Source organism: Oxyura jamaicensis, chromosome 3 (genome assembly GCF_011077185.1).
Source record: "Oxyura jamaicensis isolate SHBP4307 breed ruddy duck chromosome 3, BPBGC_Ojam_1.0, whole genome shotgun sequence".
NCBI classification, from domain to species: Eukaryota; Metazoa; Chordata; class Aves; order Anseriformes; family Anatidae; genus Oxyura; species Oxyura jamaicensis.
Window position 1 is genome coordinate 7,316,201 of NC_048895.1, and position 24,498 is coordinate 7,340,698.

Consider the following 24,498-nt stretch of genomic DNA (forward strand, 5'->3'; position numbering starts at 1 on the left):
CACATTAAAAATACCTTTACCAGGACAAACAGTAAGAGAACTGCACTTTCGTTAGCAACTTTAAGTACCTCAACTAAAAATTTCCTGAACTTTTTTTTTTAATCTTTTATCAGCCAGTTTTTATGAAGTACTATTTTGTCGGTAGCTGTTGTGTGTGTACATGCATGTGTGTGTGCTAACATGAAATCAAACAAGGACATGTACTATTTAAGTTTTCTTCTGGCATTCCTACAACAAAGTGCACAATAATTCTTGAAAGTAGGGAGACTAAAGACCTGATTTTTCTGAAGTTAGGTCACTTCCATACAGAACCTGCAGAGTGACATTACAAATTAGTGGTGCTGTCACATGCATCCTTCCTAAAGACCTCTTGGATAAATAAATCCCTGACTTTGTGCACTGGGATAAATAATTTAATAATAATTTAAAAAAGTTACATTTGTTCTACTTCAATTATAATCTCTTTGGGGAAAACACTAGGATTATTTTGTTCTGCATTTTTACAGCACCTAGAATTGACTGCAATTCAGCAGTATATTATTAAGTGAAGCTTTCTAATATGGAGGTAGCTTCTCCTCAAAAAGTCAAATGTAATGCTGTCAGAAGCAGAATTCAATAAGGATTCAATGTTATAAACAGAAATAATGGAACTGCAATACAATTCTTACTAAAACCAGGGGCAATAGTTCCCGGGTCCCAAAAGGGTATCTGGATGTCGCTCTCTGTTTTAGTTAAAACACCATAAAAATAAAGTTTTACAACACAGTGTAGAAGTGCTATGTTTTCCAGAAGAAATTTTGAAAGTCAAAATTGTAGATACTAAGGCTTCAAAAATTTTAAGGTATAAAAGACAATGCAAGTCAACATGTATGCCTGAATTGCCATTAAAGTCTATGCTATCTTCATAAATTCAAGCTCATAGATATTTTGAAACTTCACGTTCATATTTTGGTTATAACTTGAAGGAAGAAAACAAGATCTACATTCACATATACTTAATCCATATACTTCTGTTTACGTCACAATAGTCTTGAATGTAGTCTACATCACTTTTTCAAGAAATCAATTTCGTAATGTAAATAGCAAACCATAAGCTGTCTGTCCAAGAAATTCAATTAGAAAAGGCAGTGGCTTTTAGGTCTGCTATATTTGAAAGGGTTAATGTGATGAATAATTTTTATAAATGCTGCTAAACCACCAATTCTAAAGCATGCAATTGTATGCTACAGCCAATGATTCAGACAGGAAATTCTTCCTTCAAACCTCTCTGGGTATTCTATGACTCACATATCAATTGAGATATTTCCAAGGGTTTTCCTTTATTTTTTTTTTCCTCTAGTTTGATTTAACATTCTTTAGATGTAATACAACACTAAATTTGAAGCCAACTGCAACATAGGGTTTCAACAGAAATCATAAAAATAAGTATCTTAAGTTCATTTAATAGGGTTAATTGCATTTTAAATAATGCTATGAAATGCTTAGGCAATTAGCGCCAGATACTTACCAATAAACTTGTTTTGCATAGTCTCTAGGAGAGCTTGGTGGGCATCTTCCGTTTGCAAAGCACACGAACATTCTCTGGCCAGTATGGTTCGGACAAGGTGCTCTCCACAACCTAAGGCAATATAAAGATTAGGAATAGTCAAAATATAGGTAGCACTAGTACTCTGTCTGCAAGTACTCTGCCATTAACACCACAGGCAAAAAGTAAAAGCTGCATATGACAGTATCCAACAATTTTTAATTATTATTTTTTAAAAGGATGACACTGAGTCACCAGAAAGTTCAATTATGCCAACAGTTTCTCTCACAACCTTATTGAAATTTTTACTGCACAAAGTCATAAACCAGAGAGCGTTAAATAAAGAGAGAATAAACAGTAAGATTGTCTCTGACTTGTCATCTTTATCCAGATGATCCTGCAATTCCCTCTCAATTCACTGACTAGTCATTCTCACAGGAATGATCCTTGGATACAGCTCATTATATACAACAAATATTTTTAACAGTTTAACCTTACAATCTTTAAACCAAAATCATCTTTGGTGAGTGCCACAGTTAACTCATCTGCATGACGTAGTCCATCTGATTCAGCCTTTTGTCAAAAAAGGAATAAGTGAATTTACCTACAACTATGTTCCTTTCACATGGTGTCTGCTTATTGGACTGTTAATAAAAATTACTGTAACTTTCAAAGGCTTGTCTTTAAGAAACTAAAAAACACCAGCTGGCAACCGTTTACTGCCTCAGTACTTTCTCTAGGAAACCTGTCAACGAGGAAGGTGAATTGGTCATTAGTGCTACTTTGGAGGAATGCTTTCACACCCGCTGCATTTCTGCCATCCTCTTCTCCATTCCTGTAACATTCTTTGTGACATAGAGCTGTGGTCAAAGAGTACAGTGAATGTTTATTGGATAAAAGTCTTCTTGGAGAGGACACCACCTTGATGATACCTTCTAGATACATAAGAAAGTCATTTTACTGCTGTGCTTCCCATTTGTTGACATTTTTTCCCTCAGTGGCAAGGAAGCAGATGAACCAGCTAGAACAGCAAGCATCAGTTTAGCTCAGCTTTGTAATCCAGTGAGGAAAAAAGGAAAGCCACAACTAATTTAACAGCCATGACACAACAATGGCTTTAATTATCCACATTTAGGTGACTGCATGTACTGGGTCTGGCTGGGATGTTAACTTTCCCTGCAGCAGCCCATACAGTGCTGCGCTCTGCACTTGTAGCTAGAACAGCAGTGGTATCACACCGGTGTTGTGTCTGCTGCTGAGCAGTGCTGGCACAGCATCAGGACTCTCTCTGACCCTCCTAGGGGGTGGGCAAAAAGTGAGAAAGAAACATCAGCAGGGCAGCTGACCTAAACCAACCAAAGGGATATTCCATACCATATGATGTCACACTCAGCAATAAAAGGTGGAAAAAGGAAGAAGAGGGGAGGGGTGGGCTCTCGTTGCGAAAACTTCTGTCCTCCTCCCGAACACCGGCTACGTGCGTTGAGGCCCTGCTTCAAGGACGTGGTCAAGCATCGCTCATTTGTGGGAAGTAGAGAGTAATTTCTTTCCTCTGCACTTCCACATAGCCTTTACTTGTTTTGTTTAGTTATGCCCTTTCCCCCTCCCTTTTCCCCTTTCCCTTTTTTCCCTTTAGTTGAATTGTTTAATTAATAATAATATTTCCTTAATTATATATATATATATATTTTTTTCCCCTCTTTAATTAAATCATCCTTATCTCAACCCGTGAGTTGTTCTTTCCTTTACTTCTTCCCCTCCTCAGATGAGGAGGGGGAGTGAGAGAGCGGTTGTGGTGTTCAACTGCCTAGCACGGTAAAACCACCACACTGCAATTTGATCAGACCTGCAACTTCAGAGAGTACCAGGGCCTAAAACCTCATTTGACACCAGAATATATAAAGAGAAGTCAAATGCAGCCAATTCCCAAATATTTGTATATGTTTCTAGCTAATTTCTCATTAACCACAAGGCTGCAAGCACTGTGCTGGCTCCATACAAAAATCAGCTATAATCCAGTTGGACTTATTATTAGCTCAGGTGCAGAGCTATATAAATACACCTCTCCAGCTTCCAGAGACGATTTAGGGCTGGAAAGCACCTAGCTGCTTTCACACAGCAGAGAGCTGGAGCTGGTAAGACATCAGGCCTAAGCTGGCTTCAGACAAAGGCAGCTCAGGCTCCACATTCACTTTACTGGAAGCATGAACAAGCCCAGAACAGAGGAAACTGAGTGACTCTGGATGAAGCCAGCCTAGATCTGGCACAAAGAAAGAATAACTAAATCCAACCCAAACTGGCTGCAGTGCAGCCTGCTGCGTGCCTCATCTCTGTGCTTCCCAAAGCTCTGAGTTGGGAGCACTGGCTGGCTTAGGCACACTGCTGCACAAACACACACAGGCAGGTCTAGCACCGTGTCTTGGAGCTGCTCGCTGACTTGCTTCTTGTTCTTGCCACCACTTTAAGCCCTAATTACCACAGCGACCTTCTCCAAGAATCTTTCTCTCTGGTTATTTGTCACACAATTATACCTTTCCCCTTCATGGAAAAATGAGTTTTCAAATACTGTTTCTCAAAAGCTGATAATATGTCAGAAAACAGAACAAAAAATTGCTCCTTCACCCTCATTTCCAAGATTAAAAAAAAAGAACAACCAACCCCCCGCCCCGGAGCATTAGGTAAGCATTAGAAGTCTGAGAACAAGCCCAGGATCAGATGGCAGAAGAATTGTGTGTACTTGTCCCAAAATCTTAAAATCTTCCATCATCAAGCTTACACTTTAGTCTTCAGTTACATGCTCCTTCAAATGGGCAGCATCTCCCGATTGATACAATTCAGTTAAAGTGCATTGTTTGAAGTGGGGCACTCTGGCATCGAATCTACACATAACTGGCAGAACGGAAAGACAAAAAAAATATCTTTGTATAGAAAACTGATTGAGTAAAAGCCAGGTATAAATTTAGAAGAAAACAAAAGATCTAAAATAGTACAACTACATAGCAAAGGGAGGCCATTATTGAGAGCACAAGAAAAAAGTGTTTTCACAGAGACTGCCAAACTCTCCAGTTACTGAGAAAAGGGTCCTGGTTAGGAGATTATCTTCAAGAGGATCACACAATACAGTGTCCTTCAGCTGTTCCTTACAGGAGGGTCTGTCTGTTCATTGCCTCATTAATTGCACACTGGAAACTTTTCGACCACAATACAGTTGAGAGTTATCTCATATTTATTCATTCAAGATAAAGTAATGCATAAAGAACATGCAAAAGCTGCAAGGTGCATTTTGCCCATAGATCACAATTTGGACCTCATTTGTTTTTAAAGAAAGAAAATGTAATTATTATGAAATTTAGCTGTAACGAATAGAACTAAATAAGAATATGCTCCAACACAAACTTAGCAAGTTGACTTTTTCTTGAACAAAACTTGTTAACAACTTTAAAGATAAATTTAATACACTACATGAGGTAAGAAGCATGGGGCTTACAATTGAATCAAGCAAATGAGAAACAAAAATAAGAGATAGCCTATGTATTTCCAAGTTGTAATAAAGCCAGATGTTACTACTTCCGAATTTAAGTAATTCCTAAATTGGCATCAAAAAGACAATAGCTATTTTTTAGCATGATGTATTAGTAACTTATTTTCCCCCAAGAGAATATCTTTATTGAAGAGTTCCCATAACATTGAGTCTGCTACAAAAAAAAATGAAGAGACACAAAACTTAATATAGGTTAAGAACAGCTGCAGCCCACTGATGTGATCCAGGAACAACCACAGGGAAAGCAGCCTTGCAATTCTACTAACACATCACACATCTCTACATCCCCACAGACAAACTGATTTCTTTTTGTCATATTTATATCAACCTATAAGGCAGTAAACTTACAGACCGCTGCTGGCAGCGTACGTAAAAATCTTTCAGCACATCACACGCCAGCAATCTGCAGGGACAGATAACTAATGAAAACAATCCCCCCGCCGCCCTTCTTTGAAAAGAGAAATTTGTTCCTTCAATTTTTCAACTAGGAACATCTATTTTTGAACAAGAAAAATAACTAAGCAGTGTTTCACATGCCTTGACCAGATAAAGGCTGGGAAAATTAATTATCATAATTATTCCAATAGAATGGCATTTCCTATTATCTCAAGTACAATCAAATACCAGAACATGCACTCTCTGCAGGTTTATCACACCTGTACGTCTCTACTGTCTAAAACCAGGACAATAGTGCTGATAACACCAGGACTAGACACAAAATAAATGCATACAGAACTACAGTAATCTAAACCTGATTTATAACGTACAATATAAAGTTGTGGGTTCAAATTTATAGTTTCATTCATTTGTAAACTAACCACCAGCATTAGCCAACTTGTGAAAAAGTTTTATTAACATGAACCAAGATAGCAACAAGTCAGAGCTACTGCAACACATTTCCAAATCACGCATGAGCTAGTGAAAACTTAGGTCTGGTTCATTTGCTTAACTATCTCACATTATGTTTAAATATCTCTTATTACACTTTACAGATTTTCACTAAACACTGAAAACAAACCAACAGGAAACTCCCTGTGATGAATTTTCAATTCTACATTAAAGTTGAAGTATTCTTGTTTTAGGAACTTTCCTGTAAACAGAGTCTGAATCATTTTATTATCCTTTCCCAGTTAAGATGATGACTTCTTCGGTAACCAGAAGCTCATGATATCTCAGAGACAAATGGTCTGCAACGAGACCAAAGCTTCCATAAGTCTTCACAAAAGAGTGAGTCAAATGGAGACGACTATCTGGAAAAATTTACTGGGTTAACTTAGTGCTTCTCACTGAAGGAACTGTTTCATATAGTAACCAAAGTATTTTTCTACCGCAGTAATACTGTGCAAACACCATGCTGCCTTCTGCTGTCTATGGTTGCAGGAGCAATGGATATTCTATTTTGAAAAATACATAAATCAAAAGGCAGATAAAGGGAAGTATTTTGATGCAATTTTCTAGACTCCTAGGCCAAGGGGAAGTAAGCAGGTTCAAAAAACAGATTCCTCAAGGCTCCAAAGGCACACAGCAGGAACAGGCTCCTATGACAAGGGAAGCAAAGGAGTATAGGGCACAACAGTCCCAGCTTTTATTTCACACTTAAACCAAAAGGTTTGAGGAGATCCATCCAGAGTCTCAATTAAATAAATAAATAAAACCCGTCAAACCCTAACTGATCAAGTTAAACCTTTTTTAACGCAAAGTTCAGAAGTTTGCAGACGTGTCTGAAAACTGCTTTACCTCTGGAGATCATACAAAAAGCATCAGAACTAACTTTCAGAAATACAGATCATCTTGGATCACATCACAGTACAGTTTCTAATGCAGTGTTTCCTTCAAACTGTAAAGCTAACCAACAATGAAATATGACTTCCCTCTTCTGTGAGTATTTAAATGTGCTGTTTCTGAGAATACCACTTCTCATACTCAGATGCCCCTCGTTGATTCACACAAGGTCCCCGCAAGAACAATCTGAGAATCCACAGCCTCCTTTTTTTCCCATAGTGTCTCTTTCTTCTGTTATAACTTAACATTTATGTATATATCAGTAGTTCTCTCAAATTACTATTTCAGCCAAAAATAGCACAGAAAAACACAGAGCCCCCAAGATGCATTTTTCAAGCTCTGAGCACAGCAAGATGGCCCTTCCTGCACTCCCTGCCCCATACACCAGATGTTGATTAGTGAATCACGGATCAAGCAAACCAGAAGTACCTGTTATAAAAAAAGTACCTGTTACGTTGTACAGTGCTGTCCTGCAAGTGTGACACTTGCCATTTTGCAGGGGAATGAAAGACAGGAACCAGTCATGGAAAGCTGTCACTATGCTGACGCATGACAATAATTTTCCACTGCCATCTGTAATTCTAACAGCAGGCAGATATTCTCTCTGCACAGGATGTCTTTGTTACAGCATGTCAGTATATGCATAAGACAAGAAATATATTAGGACTGCAAACCTTAGCAGGTATAAATGTGAATGGCACGCCTTATTGACCCATTTAAATATTTAAGATTTTTTTAAAATTATTTTAGTCCATAAAGTTGCATAGAAGTATAGAACTTGATTCACAATTTTAACGTTTTGTCAGTGATATGCCAGGTCGTATTATTAATGAGCAAAGCTTAGCAAAATCAGGTTTTCCGGGTGTATTATTAGTATAATTACTAGTCACTATGTGTTAGAGCCAAGCTAAGGCTTTTGCACTTCAAGTACTATTTAGCTATATGCATATAATGGTTTTTAAGCCCTATGTCTTTTTGAAAGTTTCGTTCTGTTTAGCTTGGCAATTAACTATACCAATGTAATTCAACAACATACTGCTGGATAGGTACGTACTGCAGCACAGCAGCTGTGGACACAATCCAGATTTGTTTGTGAATGTGTCAGTTGCTGAACTGAGAAAACAAGTCAGTGACATGAAAGGTAGAGCTTAAAATTCCTAATGATCTTCCATAGTTAACTGCTCTATTCTGTAGAAATTTACTAGCTAGCCTACAAAAAATTCACAACAACCAAATTACTGATTTTCAAGGTTGTCAGTCTCTTTGATTTTCGGCTATTAAATGACATACTATGCCACATTGCATATTATCTTGAAGAAAACGTTAGGAATCTGAGCTATAACAGTTAACTGAGCATGGCTAACCTTTTGGACCAAACAGTAACTAGTGCTCCAGCTAATTCATAGGTTATACAAATGTAAACTTGCTGTAGACTTTGGTTCTTAATTTGTGCTTCATGCAAGAAATGATGGATTAAATTATTATTTTTTTTCTATTTTTTTTTTTCTCAACATAGGGACTTCTCAAGTAGATTTCTAATGCTTAAAATAACCACAACAAGAGGGAAAAGAACCCAGCACAATATAAGCTGCACATCCCATACAAAGCGTGCTCTGCATCTTATAATGTCCTACCAATGGAACCAAGATGGCAAACGAAAGGAAGGCCTTCTGCAAAGCAAAGGCCTCCGAACAGCGTGTCAGAAAGAAATTGTTTTTCTGCTTCTTTTGATGGAAGATGCTTTCAAGTCAGGAAATTAGAAACAGGTGTGCCAGAGGGCACATACACATCCATGCACCACACTGAAAAACACGCGTTTTCAATTTTCAGACATGAAAGAGACTCCTGTTGAATGGAAGGAGAAATGAAAATCTAGCTTTCTTTCTGCAAGCCATAAGCAGAGAGCCTATGGAGCTTTGACAAGCTGCCTGAGCCCGTCTAGCTATTGAAATGTACAGTACCTTGACGCAAACTGTTGGAGCTTGTTTGAAAGGAGTACAAAATGGAAACTTGCATTACTCACATTCACCTAAGAATGGAAAAATTAATCTGGTTTACTCCACTGCCAAAATATGACTCGTCCCTTTTCAGAAGCTAAAGATATAAATTACAAGTTATCTGTATTTTATTATCTATTTCATAAAGCAGAGTCTGAACCTGGCCCTGCCAAGTTGTTTCAGTTTTGATGCTATTATTTTTAGTAGTGCCAAAAAAACAAGTATCAGTTCACAAGTTACAAATTACTATTCCTGTTTTATTTCCTGAAGTAGTTTCTTAGTAATGCCTAATGGAAACACAGTGAAACCTGTATTATAGTAACCTCTGGTCTATTAACAGCTTCTCTAGAAAGAGATGACTAAAAACTTACAAGGCAATGATGTTAAAAAATAAAATACAGTAAAATAAATGTATTTGGCTTGCAAGATACTGGTACAGTTAGTTATCTATTAAAATTTAAGAACATTTCAGATTCTAAACTCTAATTCTGAAAAGACAGAAAATGCTACTGTCTAGCATAATGCACTACAGTACTAAATTAAAACCTCTTAATTTTTAGCTTTTTGTACTTGTGTCAGCTGCTGCATCTTGCCTTCATACTAGCAGGGGAAATTTTTTTAACTTACTGACCTGCTGCCAGGAAGAACACCTGCAAGCAAAATCCCGTACAATTCCTGAAGCATTGATCCTAGAGGGATCAATGGAGCACATTCTTGTAGACAGAAAATTCTTGGGTGATTTCACTTCAAAACTAGCAAATACCTACTAAGAAGATGCAAACTGAATTTTTCCGAAAGGTTGTAACTTCAGTAAATTTGGTTAAGTTTCAAAGACAACAAGAAATATCTAACATTGGGACAAACTTTGTCTAACATATCTTTTCTAAGGAGCTCTATCATTCTACATCTTCACGTTCTTAGCATAAGAAAAAAAAAAAAAAAAAAGACTAAGTTAAAAGTTGCAAAATTATGAATCCTTCACTTTCAATGAAAATTTTTCTGGAAAATGCCAGATAACTTCAGGTATTAATAAACTGCTTGTTTCAATTATTATGAACAAGCATTTTAGATGCCTGCCAAAGGGAAAACAGAATGAAGAAAAAATGTAGTCCCATTAAACTGGATGCACATTTTACATTTTATTTTACATTTAGTATATTTTGGAAGATTAAATTCACTAAATCTGAAAAGGAAAGACACAAACTCATTTTTGCCTAGGCCTTCATCAGAAGGTTTGTTGTTACTGACCTCTTTGTGAAAACACCACACCAAACAACAAACCTTTGGTCAGGTAAAACTTACATGGAGAGAAGTGAGTCAGTAGCTTATGTATTAGCTACCTGAACGCATACAATCATTTTCTCCCAATGACAGAAAAATGCTTAAGACAAAAACAGAGTTCAGGTGGATGTGGTCTCCATTTAATTTTCTATTGTATCCAGGTCATGCCATTTGGGCCAGGCATGGCAGCCAGACCAGGACTAACACTTTTCAGAGGAGACAGTCCTGTGCTGCCTGCCTGGCTACTGCCCCAGGTTATGAACACGCTGCTCTGTGAGCAGTGGGCCTTCTGCAGGAGAGGACTGCTTTTTAAAAAGGCAGTGCAACTTCATGCTTAAAATATATTGTTACATTAAGTCCAATCAAAATTTCAAAACGCAATAAGCATCCTACGACTGTTGCATCCATCCAGTTCTGCTTCAAAAACAAACTAACAAACAAACAAGCAACAAACACCTTTCTGAAGGCCATTCAGGGAAGCATTTTGATTATTTTGTAGACAACCCCTCAGCTTTGAGCACTGTGGTAGCATGTTTCATTGACTGCCTCATAGCGCTACCACTTCCACAAATCATCTCTGCCTGTTGCTTCCTCCCTCTTCACACAGCCTTGTGGTGATAGTACGTCAGTTCAGACACCACATGCTGCAGCACTGAAGCCTCCAAAAGGCATCTGGCGACAAAGTCTGAACTCTTGACAGAAGCATCCACTTCAGAGGTAAATACTGATCTGTCTGGAGATAGACCTTTCTGCCGCGGCACTCTGTTCAACTGGCACAATGACATAACTCTTCTGCATATGCAGCTGTTTCATCTGTGATGCATTAAATTACCTCTTATTCCCCAAACCTTACAAGAGCAGACTGATTTTGAGAGACAATACATCTCTCTACAAAGAGATTAGCTGTACCACAATAGCTATCTCACGCGATGTAGCTTAAACAACCCATGCAAGATACAAGATGTGCCCATGAAATTACCGTGGGCCTTTGGACAAAGAAGGGCACAGGTCAGGCAGACAGACCACACCTGCCCACGTACTGCAGACACTGGGCTCCACAGCAGCCGCTACTGCTCTCCGTGCACGGGTAGCTCAAAACCAAACATCACAAGTCAATTTATTGGGATTAAAGCTTCCTTGAGAAGTGTTTCCTCTGCACATTTGCAGGTTCCTGTTGGAAATGAGGTTTCACGTAAGAATCTATGGTTCAGCAAGTTCCATAAGCACAAAGGAAGATGCTGGCATAGCTCAACAACCAATTTACCGAGCACAAGCCATCTTCTCTTCACAGGAGGCACTTCCTATTCCACACTACCTGCTCTGTTCTCCAGCAAAATCATCCATGGGGTACACAACAGACTTGAAAGGAGAACAAAACTGAACAAAAGTAAAAATTGGAGCAGGAAGAGGCAGGGGAAGGAAGAGTGAATATGCTCATTTCTTATCGATGATAATTTTGAAAAGAAGAGAACATGGGCGGCAGTAACTTGTATGAACAGAGGCCACAGTGATGAACTGATCTGTCAAGTAAATTCAATGTATCCTAGAGCAATTTCACAATCTTGAATCATATTCTCGAAAACTGAGCCATACCCAAAACTTAAGGAAAAAGGATTAGCTTGTAAGGATCATTACATGGCCCCATGGCTGTTAGGGCTGGCAAAGGCATGCACACCAGCTAACTCAACCTATTGTGAAACAACTCTCCTAATTTCTTATTTTATCAATCTGTACGATTATCTGATGGGAGGGAATGAAGATGAGTGAGCCAAACTTGTCTCAGGGGAGCCCAGTGACAGGACAAGAAGCAATGGCCACAAATTAACGGACATGAAATTCAGTCTGAACACAAGCAAAATCTTTACTATGAGGGTGGTCAAACACTACAGCAGGTTGTCCGGAGAGGTTGTGCAATCTCTGTCTGTGGATATAGTAAAAACCCAACTGCACACTGGTCCTGACCTCCCTGTTCCAGCTGACCCAGCTTCAGCAGGGGCTGGACTACATGATCTCAGGTTCCTTCTAACCAAAGCAATTCTGTAATACTTCACAGTATAAAACGTGCTATTTTTCACTTCACTGAATGATGCATCAAAAGAAAAGTATATCCAAACCACCTTTTGAAGTATCTCAATGTAATCCCTAAAATGCATTTATGAGAAGAGGCCACTCTGTCTATGAGAACTTCTGCCAGACTAATCCTCACCTGCATCTCAGTTTGGGTCCAGAAACCTGACATCCCTGCTACATTCTCAACAGAACATTACTTTGGGCTCGGTCCTCAAGTCCAATTATATTCATCAATACACTTAATTCTCCTATTAAGTGTATTAATTAATAAACTTAGTTCAATATATTTAAAGATTCCACTCTCCTCTTTCTTTAGGATTATAAACCATAATGAAGCCCCATTTAAATTCTCCTTAGGACATCACTTCAACATTCATGTACCAAACATGCTCCTCAAATGAATTCTACTAAAAGTCAGAGACTTTTCAGCTTTGTGTTACAGAATTTCTGCATTTTCTAAATAACCCAAGACCTTACGTCTATCTTCAGAAATGCAGTACCTAAGGGCTTGCTGGTTTCATTGGCTGCTACTTACACACAAAGCACACCAGCAATGCATGAAGAATAGGTAAGGATGCTTTCTACCAGCTGCTGTTGTAAAGATGTTAAAAAGGAATGCTACATATAATTCTCTGTCTCTTTATTTCCACTCAAAAATTCCACTTACATTTGTGTTTTCAAAGCTTCCTCCATTAGCTGTTACTGTAGATTTTATATCTAAGGCTCTATATCTCCAAATAACATTCATTACTTTTCAACTTATCTCCCAGGAAAAACATAAACTGCCTCTTCTTAGCAGTTAGTAGATCAATATGCACAATCATCATGGATGTCCCAGCCGGGGAGGAGCCTGAAGTCACACTTGATATTATTTTGAATGAAAAAAATATGCACAATGTCTTTAATTCATATTGTGTTCAGGAAAAAATAGGAAATGTTTTCTTAAAGTACAGCCAAAAGGCAGACAATTGTTTCTCCTGTGGTCGGATTTTGTTCACAAATATCTTCCTGCCAAATAATACCCATCTTCCTGTGTTTATATTCATATACCAACAAAAATATTTATTAAAGAGTTCCAAGTGGCCTTGGAGTGTGCCTTTGGCTTTGGGGGGGGTTGGGTGCTTAAAAGGGGAGGCTGTTCTGTGTGCACACAAAAGTGTGTGCATGTCCGTGAGTGCACGGGCACAAATGCATGTGTGAGCTGTTAAAGGCAAAAGCTGTAGTTTTATACTACTCTGAACCAAAAAAGAGTTTAGCTTCTACTTATCTTTATGCTAAATAAAGGCCGTTGGCAATGCCTACCTTATTTAGCACACTTTCACTCAATCTCTACCATCATTCTTGCATGGAATTGCTCTTGCGTTCTGTTGTTAGGTGCCACAGTTAAAGTTGCACAGGCATCTTAGCTATGTCTGTAACAGCAACATTCTCTGAATTTCTTGAATTTTAATACTCATTTCGAGATACTTACAGCATTCCTATAATATTGATCCGTAAGCTGCCAGAAGTCCCTAAACCATTTTTTCAGAAAAAATATAAATTGTAACATAATTCAAAGTTCCCGCTTTAAAATGTCTTCCCCAAAAACGATGCAGAACTCAGAAAGATTTTACTTGTTTAACATATAAACTATTTTCAGACTAACAGTTACAAAATAGACCTTGAATTCAATGCCCTTTACATTCAAAGTCATTCCTAAATTCCAAAGTCTCCCCATTCCTGTCATCATCTTTTGATTTCAGTTGTTCCACCCCCTGTTAAACTATATCCATACAATATGAGTTTTACAATATCCTGTGTATTATAAACCATGAAGTATCTTTTGAAAGGCCAAAAAAAAAAAAGCCAAAAGACAGTGTGACTAAACAACAAGGCCAAGAGACTGTTAGAGGTAAGAAAATACAATTCAACCAGTTGAAGTCATGCCCAAACAAGTTCAGAACCACCATCTTTGGCACATCCCATGTAAAATCATGATAAAAATGGCCAAAATATTTGAGAAACAACTTGCTAAAGGCATAACAACTAATACTAAATCCTTTTTGAACACGTCAAAAGCAGGAAGCTAGCCAGCATCCACAGGGCCAACAGACAATCAAGACGTAAAAGCATGTCTTCAAATAATACATGACCATTAAAAAAAGCTACATGAATTTGGAAGTACTTTGGCAACCCCTTTCTTCTCTTTTATGAGAAAAGCAGTGAAAGATACGTCTTAAGCTGAAGCTTCGAAAGAAGGATAAACAACTGAATTATTAACTGTGGCATTCGAACTGACATTTCTTTTTCCAAGAAAGCTTCTACACAATTCAGTCATCACAGGAAGAAAAATACTCCCATCAAGGATTAAATGACTGAACTTCCAAACACAAGTAAGAAATCTTTAGAAAGTCATTTGACCTATAAAAAACAAAGGTATCTCCAGCTTGTAAAGCCCCACTGTCGCATATCACTAGAAGGTTACATAACAGAGTGGAGGTGCCAATCCTAGTCCGGTACCTTTCCTTGCAGACCTGCAACCACCCTCTATTCAGAACTGGACACCAAACTGTCTGGAGTTCTACTTTGACCCAGTGTGTCCAGTCCTATGTTCCTGCCAATTCTGAATGGATTGTGACATGCAAGTGTTTGTATTCTGTATACTTTGAATTACTATCCCAGAGTGCTTTCCCCAGTAGAGGTTTTCCCCAGCTTGTTCAATCTTTTTCTTATCACAGCCTTCAAAATCCAAAGACGTGGATCTTAAAATATTTTACAAACACTGGCTCTTTAAAATTGCTTGCAGAAAACTAATGCCAAAAAATATCCCTTCTCAACATTGAATATAAAGGCTGATTCAACAAACTGTCAAGGCTCAAATTTTTATCCCTAGCTATCACTGAAAAATAGCCTCTGGCTATCTAGAAAACAAATTTATTTACAAGATAAAACATTCTGAGCTTCTGAAAATGGAAAAAAGAATGGTATTGATTACAGAGGAGTTCTCACTTCCTGTAAACATTTCTATCTCCCGCTCTTTCTCTTGCTCGTCTCTCTCACACACACAAACTTTAAAGTAAAGCCAGAAACAAGAGTTTAATTAAACACCACTAGTCTGAATTTCAAATCACCGAATAAACAGATGGCCATGCTTCATAGACCGCCAGCAGTCTATTTCAATTAACTGCGATTGGTATTAATATAACACGATGGAAGCTAGTAGACTTGAACCAAGGAAATACATTATATATGTGTGTGTGCGGGTTATAAATAGTGTAACATTAAAGTATTTACCATTATATAAAATTAGTACCAGCATAAAAAAAGGATACTTCTGTTTAAGGCCATCATTAAACCCAGTCAATCTCCTTTAAGTATATCAGGATGTTTGTCTGTACTTACATAGACTTCGAATCCAGGTGATTTGTAAAGAGCAGTATTAAAAAGTTAAATAAAGGTGTCCTTCTTAGCTACTCCACAAACATTCTCCAATATTGGCCTTATGCTCACCACTTACTATGGTCCCCAACTCTACAATATTTAAATATATTTGCTTACACAAGTAGGCATTTTTTAAACTAAAATCAATATGGTGTTTCTTGCGCAGAGATGTCTTCCAACATCTTCTGCATTTAGTATCACAGATTTTGTATCCTGACAAGTAGTTTTTCTGCTTAATACTGCTCATACAACCAGGATCAATCATAAGATGAAATTCAGTTCTTTCAACAGCTTTTACTTTTTATTTTTTAATTTTACTTGCAACTCCTGCGTAACTTCATCTTACAACTTTTGTGTTCTAAATATTTACCTGGTATTTAATACAACACAGTTATCTTTTCAATGTCTGTTCCTGACATGTCAGAAACATCTTGGGTTAAATTCTCCAATCTTACATAGTGTTATGAGCTATTATCCTAATTATCTACTCTTTTATTATTTTTCTTTTGTTACTACTCCTCCTGTCCTGTTAAATTTAGTAGATCTGTTGTTAAACTTGTTTTTACAATTGTTGTCTCCAGTGCTCAGCATTCCAGCCAATAGAACAGTTCAGTGTGACAGCAGACTGGAAGGCATAATATGAACAAAATACTTTTGTGTGTCCAGGACCCTGAGATTTCCAAATGGAAGAGAAGCCACCCTAATTCTTCTGATGCTACCTTCACAATTTCTGAGTAAATGTTTTCCAAGATGTATGTTCTAGTCATTTGTTTTTGCCTTTTCCATTTAAGAGGAAACGAGAGCTTCGTGAAGAAAATAAATTAAATATTCACTTAAAATAATACTTAACCATTTTGGAGGGAAAAGTGCAATTTGTAGCATTTTTGTATCCCAGGGACCCTCCTTTGTTAAGGAACCTCAAATTATCTTAGTCCTCTACAGGAGGCTTACAGTTAGAGATGCATTTTGTTTAAAACAGTGTTAGACTTCTAAAAACAGTTCTTTACAGGACGAGTCTCTTAATACCTAACAGATAGAACACATCCTTTCAGTGCAATAAAAGTTCAAGTGGTTGTTAAGTACAGTGACCGATGTAGACATCCAACAGAGATTAGTTTATGGATTTAAAGACAATACTGGTGTATATATGTGTGTGTGTGTTTATATATATATAAATACAGTGATACAAATATAGAATGCATTATGGAAATAATGATAATATTTTAATTCATCATTTATAATAAAACTATTTTGGATTTGTAAACAAATTACAGAGAGATAGCAACATTTTGAAATATTTATAAAAGTAGCAAATACCTGAAGTACTCACAGCAGTGGAGTAAGGTGTATGAGCTCCTGTATTTTCAGCCCAGCAGCCACAACCATAAAGAGCTGCCTGAGAAAAGAAACACATCTTTCATAAATTTAAATATCCAAGCTATTGGGTTGTTTCAATCCCTTAAAAAACAAACAAACAAGAAGGACAAAAAAAAAGAAACCCGAGAAAAATCCAAGTATTCATGCAACAAATAAGAAAATCGTAAGTCAAAATAAAAATTCCAACCCACTTTGGTGTATCTTCCAATACTACTCTTCAGAACTGAGTGATTATCTCTAGAGGTATAGAATTCTAACCTAACCTTAGAGAAAATTAAGTATGAATATCAAAACAAAATAATGCCAACTGCTCCCTTTCATACAGTCCCTTTCATCCTCCTATTCCAAAAGGAAATCTTTACTATGTTGTGAAAGAGACAAATGACAGTGGCAAAAGTGCACCAAAAATACACCTCTACAGCAGAATATGGCATAATTTCTGATGCATTTCAAAACTCCCTTGCTTAACAACAACAAAGAATGCTTATAACTGATTTGTTCTTTTAATACCCTTGTTACTTCTACCAATTCATAAGATTATTTAAAAACTGAATAACTAGGACAACTTCCCTAAATATTGATAAAAATCCTGCCTAAAAACACTTCAAGCATTTAAGAGAGTACTTGTAGTAAGCAAGAGGTATTTAAGGCTGAAAATTAAATATTAAGAGCTCTGGCAAAAGGTAACTGAAGAAAAAGTTCTTACCTATCAATGTCTTATAACACTGATGCAGGATACCTAAAACAAAACTTACATTCCAAGGCAGTGATAATACCTTCAGAGTTTAATGGGAAATGGAGGAAGAACATCAGTTTGCTACCACAGCTCTACTGAACAGGCATTCCCAAGTGAAAACATATAATCACCTGACCGACTCTTCCAGGATGCTTTAGTGCTAAACCTCCACTGGAGACAGCAGCAGCGACATTTCCTTCTTGGTCAACAACAACTGCACCAACTGTATCCAATGTTCCTGAGTCGTTCTCCTGCAGGATACACAAACAGAAATAACTACTAAAATAGCATATTAAAGTCAGATTATGCTTTTTAGGAGTGTGCGAACTAACGTGCACAGAACCAAGTGGCAGGCCCATCAACAAAACAGATTTGTTATCATGCATATTGTACTGGTGGTGCTGCCATGAATCTTCCCAAAACGTTCTCTTGCCTCAGACAAGAGCTGAAGAAAGCTTCTCTGGAAACAAGAAGGAAATAAGCATCTCACAACTCATCCAGTGCTTAGATTACCTGCCTTTACTCCAAAAATCCTTTTATGCTAGTGATGCACACTTGTCCACTAAGAAGTGATTCAGGAATTCATTCCAAAGATACCATATCAAAAGACCTCTCCCAAAAGCTTTGAGGTGGCATTTTCAGAGACTTCTGATCTTTAAAGCTACGTATGATTTTAAAAAAGACACACACACACACACAACCAAAAGAAAACAGAATTCACAAGCAGCAATTTACCACATAAAGAGAAAATTCAAATATTTTGAGGAACAACAAAAAAATACCCCCCCCCCCCCCCCCCCCCGCACAGATTCTTTCCGCCACGTTTGTTCTTACTTTAGCAATCTCCAGTGGCTTCCTGGTTGAAACAAATTACCCTCCGCTCCTTCTGGGTTGCTCAAAACATCTCCTTACTTCCATCACTTCTGAGGCACATTTCCTCCCCTAAAAGCAGGGGTGTTTCAGCATCTATTCCTGATGTGAGCTCTCTGCCTACTGTCTCACGAACGCTTCAGCTCTCACCTCTCACCCTCCAACCTCCCCTTCCTTCCCCCGTTTCCTTAACACGCCACACTCAGTCACTCTATCAGAAACAGCAGTTTTCCCCTCTGCCTAGGCTTCCCCTAGATTCCCCTCTCTGCCCAACCCAGTGCAAGGCACTCTGACTTCATGCCCAACTGCACACTTTTAATGGGACACAGCATGCAGTATACATAAAATAAAGTGAATAAACAACATTGATACATCATCCATCACACACTCTGAAGATGAACGCTTCTTCTGCACAAGCCCTCAACCCTTGAACTGATTGATCTTTCCTCCATAGAAACCTACCTGCTTTAAAAAATAAAGTAAAATAAAATAAAAATAGAACTTATTCAAGCAAATAAATCCAAATGATGTTAAGCTATATTTTTTCATATAAACATGTTTTTTTCTGGACTAGAACCCAGGTGAAAAAGCAAACTAAAAAAAACACACTATATCCAATTATTCAACTTCAAATCATCAAGTTCCCATCATCAATGAAAATTTACTTGGGCAAGAAGAGTCCCTTGTCAAGCAGAATTCCTATGAGACTCATGCTGGTGATAGTCTGGCCACACTTCACATAGATGTAACGCCTTCACAGAATCACAGAATAGTCTAGGTTGGAAGAGACCTCCAAGATCACCGAGTCCAACCTCTGACCTAACACTAACAGTCCCCACTAAACCATATCCCTAAGCTCTACATCTAAACATCTTTTAAAGACCTCCAGGGATGGTGACTCCACCACTTCCCTGGGCAGCCCGTTCCAGCGTCTAACAACCCTTTCAGTAAAGAAGTTCTTCCTAACATCCAACCTAAACCTCCCCTGGCGCAACTTAAGCCCATTCCCCCTCGTCCTGTCACCAGGCACGTGGGAGAACAGACCAACCCCCACCTCGCTACAGTCTCCCTTGAGGCACCTGTAGAGTGCAATAAGGTCACCCCTGAGCTTCCTCTTCTCCAGGCTAAACAGTCCCAGCTCCCTCAGCCACTCCTCGTAAGACTTGCTCTCCAGATGCTTCACCAGCTTCGTAGCCCTTCTCTGGACTCGCTTGAGCACCTCCATGTCCTTCTTGTAGCGAACTGATCGCAGTACTCGAGGTGCGGCCTCACCAGAGCTGAGTACAGGGGGACAATCACTTCCCTGGACCTGCTGGCCATGCTGTTTCTTATGCAAGCCAGGATGCTGCTGGCCTTCTTGGCCGCCTGAGCACACTGCTGGCTCACATTCAGCCAACTGTCAACCAATACTCCCAAAACTAGCTATTAACCTAGCTAACTAACTAACTAACCAATACTCCTTCAAACTAGCTATTAGGAACATTTTCTGTACTCTGAGCATGCTGAAACACTGGGACAGGCTTCCTAGAGAGGTGGTTGACGCCCCAAGCCTGTCAGTGTTCAAGAGACATTTGGACAATGCCCTTAACAATATGCTTAACTTTTGGTCAGCCCTGAAGTGGTCAGGCAGCTGGACTAAATCATCTTTGGAGGTCCCTTCCAACTGAAGGATTCTAATTGAGTTAATATTGCACCAGTCTTGAAATGAAATACATATAATGCAATACTACAGTATTCTACAGTATTTTTCATGCAACTGGAACCCCTAAGCAGGAGCATCATCCTCAGCTTTAACCCAGGACAACAGCAAGCTCCCTCTCTTGAACTACACACCTGAACAAGTTCTACACTCAGGAGCTGGCCATATTCAATATTAAAACAGATAGATGCCCTAAAAATAAAGCAGAATACTTGAAAAGAGAAGGAGAGGTGAAAAATTATAGACCCTAATTCAGGTATTATAAGCGCAGTTAGAACAACACTGCTAAGTGGATTGCAAAGATACTGGGCAGTGGAGCAGGCTGCTCACTGGGGGTGCAGACTCCCAGTCCTTGGAGATTTTCAAGATTAGACTGGATAAATTTCTTCCAAACTTTTATGATTCTACGATTTCTGTATAGAGAAGAAATACTAATAGGATGCAGGTTTTGTTGTCTATCTCTTGCCCTCCCTTTTACCAAAGGAAATTATACCCACAACAAAAAATAGATGAGACAACTACAGATGTGAAAATCAAGCCCATCAATGTTAGGAAATGCCAGAATAAAGGCCACCTGTGTAATCTTAATTCACATTAAATCAAAGACTTGGGGCTCCCATAACGAACAGAAATATATGTTAGATAGATGAGGCTCATAATAGACCAGTATGTTTCCCGTATCATCTGACAGCAAAGAAAAAATGCTTACAGCCTTTTTTTGCAGCATCTTATTGCTCAATCTGTCATCTAACTTCAGAATTAGCTCTTACTTGCATAAAATAGTTGCCTTGTACTTTTTTTCCAGAGATATTTTAATGAAAAACCCACAAGCATTTACAAATATATGTTGCATGAAAGCATTCTTTTTATTTTTACATAGGGAAATTTAGGAGGCTGGAATTTTTTATTTTTTAAGGGAAATGCCTATTTTAACATGCACCCCCCCAGCTGTCTGAAGGAAATTTGTATCAGTAAAACAAAGCAAATCTGCATTCTGCTTCACAGAACAGAAGTAGGGGCTGGGGTGTAGATTGTGATTAGAAAAAGAATCACTGCTGATGTTACTTTTACCTTTACTCAGCAAACTCAAAACCAGCGTAGACCGGCTCTGTTCCACATCCAATGGGAAAATATATGATTGGATCTATTCTAGATTTATCTCTACATTTGTTCCCATTTCAACTCTATTGACTTTACACACTTGTGACACCATGAATGTCTATAGTTCAGCCTTCAAACTCTTCTACCTACGTAGAGCACACCAACAACCCTACGATTTCTGAACCAGTGAACGAAGAATTCTTCACAATCTAACAAAGGTATTGCCTGTACCTCTCCATACAAAAAGGCATTATGCCCCTGAGGGGTTCCAGGAAGAATGCACCTGGTGAGAAGACTTTCAATGACACGTTTCAGCTCTACAAACCATATGAACATAGAAAGATTCAGGATCCTGTCAAGTTGATACCAAGACAATCAACAGAACTATGTTAAATACTACAATTCACAAGGTTTAAATATATATATATAGATATACACATACACACATATATATATTTTGAAGTAGGCAAACTTAACAGACTGTCAAAACTCTAAAGTAAGTCCATATTCCATAGTTTTTTATGTATCTAATTCTTAAATTTAACACCTTAGACTTCAAAATTTTGCCAGTTCCTGAGGAAACTTTGTTATTACTTGGCCATATCTGTTAACAAATTCCATATGTAACTTAAGCTAATAATTTATATTAACAAGTCAATTTCAAAAATAGTTTGGGGGGTTTAACAATGTAGTACCACAATTTAAAAATAATCTGTTGTGTAGTTTATATTTAGTTTTCCCGTTGAATTTTATTACATTTTAAACAGCTTCTCATTCTTTTTCAGATTAGTATACTTAATTTTTTATCAAAAGCTACATTTTCAAAACTGTACATTTTTAGCTGGTTAAATTTAAATTTAACAGCTTAAGCTTCCAGTTAATTTTGACCTATCTTTCTTGGTCAGCGATACTGTATCTTTGCTTAATCCTTTCAGTTATGTTTTCCATTCAAAATTAAAATTGTTAACATCCTTCTACCTTGCTCTTCTCCTAACTTCTCAAATTTCAGAGATGAAAAATGACCAGGGTTTCTAACAAAAAGCAGGTAAGAGACTGAAAGTAGGCAAACACCAAATTCTGCTTACAGAGACAGGTCCCCAGCTCCAGAGAAGCACAACAAATATAAAAATAAAATGAGTATTTAACAATTAAAACTTAACCTTGACGAGAATGCTCACTTTTAAGTATTCATGTATTTAAGTAGCTATAAAAAATATTTTTAAGATTGTATGAGAGCTCAGCTTTGGCAATATGAGTTTGGGGATCACAGTTCTTGTGTCTCATCCTTGATAAACAGCCCCTCTCTAACAGCTTAGCAAGAACTGTTCTACTTTTCTTGTAAAGTTTGCTCTCACAGAATTTTTCATTTCTATTTCATTTTGAGGAGTTAAAACTGCAATTATCCTATGTTCTGTGCAGTAAGACAAGCAGTCCACTTTGTCAGCGTGGTTTGGTTTTCATCCCCCCTCCATGAACACAATGCACCCAGAAAGTGGATAAAACCACTGTGTTGCTTTACTGAATTACTTACCGGTGAGTAGAGCTCTATTTGATCACCTCCTTTACCTACCACCATTGGCCTTTGAGGGTCTCCCACAAGTGCTGCACATGACTCTGGAGCCCTTGAAATTTCAAATTGCAGGTCGGTAAGCTCATGCATTGGCATATGTTTCAAGCATTGACTTGCCCCTTATTACATGAACTCCAATACTACACAGAGACCCCCTCCTCCCTCAGTTACATTTTAACACCATTAAGAAATGGAAGTTTCACAAGGAAATGCGTGAAGTAGCGTAAACAGAAAAAGTTGCAAAACCAGTAAATAACTTTCTCCCTCCTCTATGCTTACTTTCTTTACAGGTCTTACCTCCCTGAATATTGAAAATTAGCACCCTGATAGAGAAAAGTCCTTATCTGAGAACAAAGAAGAAAAATGCTGAATTTATCACTGGTTTGCATTTGCAAGGCAAAAAAAGTTGCATTCTCTGTAGTCCAATTCTCTAGGATTTGTACATTATTTATACCAATATATGCAACTAAATAAGGCAGTGGTCAGTCAGGTTACCAAAGCAAAAAGAAGCGGCCAACCCAAATGGCCACAGGCCCCAGATAAAGCACAAGGGTTTAATTTATTTAGCTAAAATTTAACAGTAAACACAAATACCGTGATCAACGTTTTCAAATGATAACAAAGGCTCTAAACTAACAGAGTGAGGGAAACAGAGGGAGTCCTAAAAGTTTTGTAGTACAAGTAATAGGGGCCATGTCAATGCTAGATGCATGCACAGATGCACATGTTTACCTACCTGATATTTCAAATTTCACCAATTCCAGCTCCATAATGCAGTGTGCTCAGGAAACATTTAAAAAGTGGGAAACACTGACAGAGATCCCAAGCTAAAGAAAATGTTTCAGGAAATAATTATCTGTTTGTGTTTACATTTGTCATATTTCCACTTCAAAATAGACAAAATACATCTTCCATTTCCATTTTCCATAGCATAGACAAATCCAAAGTGAGAGCTTGGCTTTCAAATAGCAAGGCAGAAAGTTTTAATTTGCACTAAGTTATCATTGTATCATCCAAACATATGGGTGGCCAAGGAGAAGAATCTTTTGAGGCTACATTAGTCTGATCATATGTACAACATGAAATTTATTAGCAATCAGCTGTAAGCTTACAATGACACAATAAAATTTGAAACACAAACTAACCTTTTCATTTGATTGTCTTCTTTTCTTAAGTTGAATGAGATCCGTTTCCACCTTTTCAGCCAACTCCAGCTTCCTCTTGTTCCTCTTAAAAGCTGCTAAACTAAACCCTATAAAAATATTTAAAAACCATTTAACTAAATAAAACTTAGTTAAACAAATACTGATAAGTTTACATTTTGGAGGTCTCTTTCCCCACACTCTCAGCAAAAAGCATCAATAAAAAAGCCTACAATAAAGTATTTAAGTTCCAGTACAAGACGTTTACATCTTTTCCTAAACGAAAAGAAGCTCTACTATTGTTCAGCAACAGTGATGGGTAAAATAACTAGTAGAAACAAGTTGCAGAACACATATGGAAGCTATGTCAGTCTAAATATCTCTCTG

General features: G+C 37.8%; 1 protein-coding gene across 1 annotated transcript in view; it reads right to left on the reverse strand.

Annotated features, from left to right (window-relative positions):
* TASP1 (taspase 1) overlaps nt 1-24,498 on the reverse strand; it is an 86,484-nt gene that overhangs the window by 25,831 nt on the left and 36,155 nt on the right. The window contains 6 exon segments of the mRNA XM_035321903.1: nt 1,508-1,618; nt 16,934-17,012; nt 17,861-17,980; nt 22,931-22,966; nt 22,968-23,021; nt 24,115-24,221. Of these exon segments, the coding sequence (XP_035177794.1) occupies nt 1,508-1,618; nt 16,934-17,012; nt 17,861-17,980; nt 22,931-22,966; nt 22,968-23,021; nt 24,115-24,221 (507 nt within the window).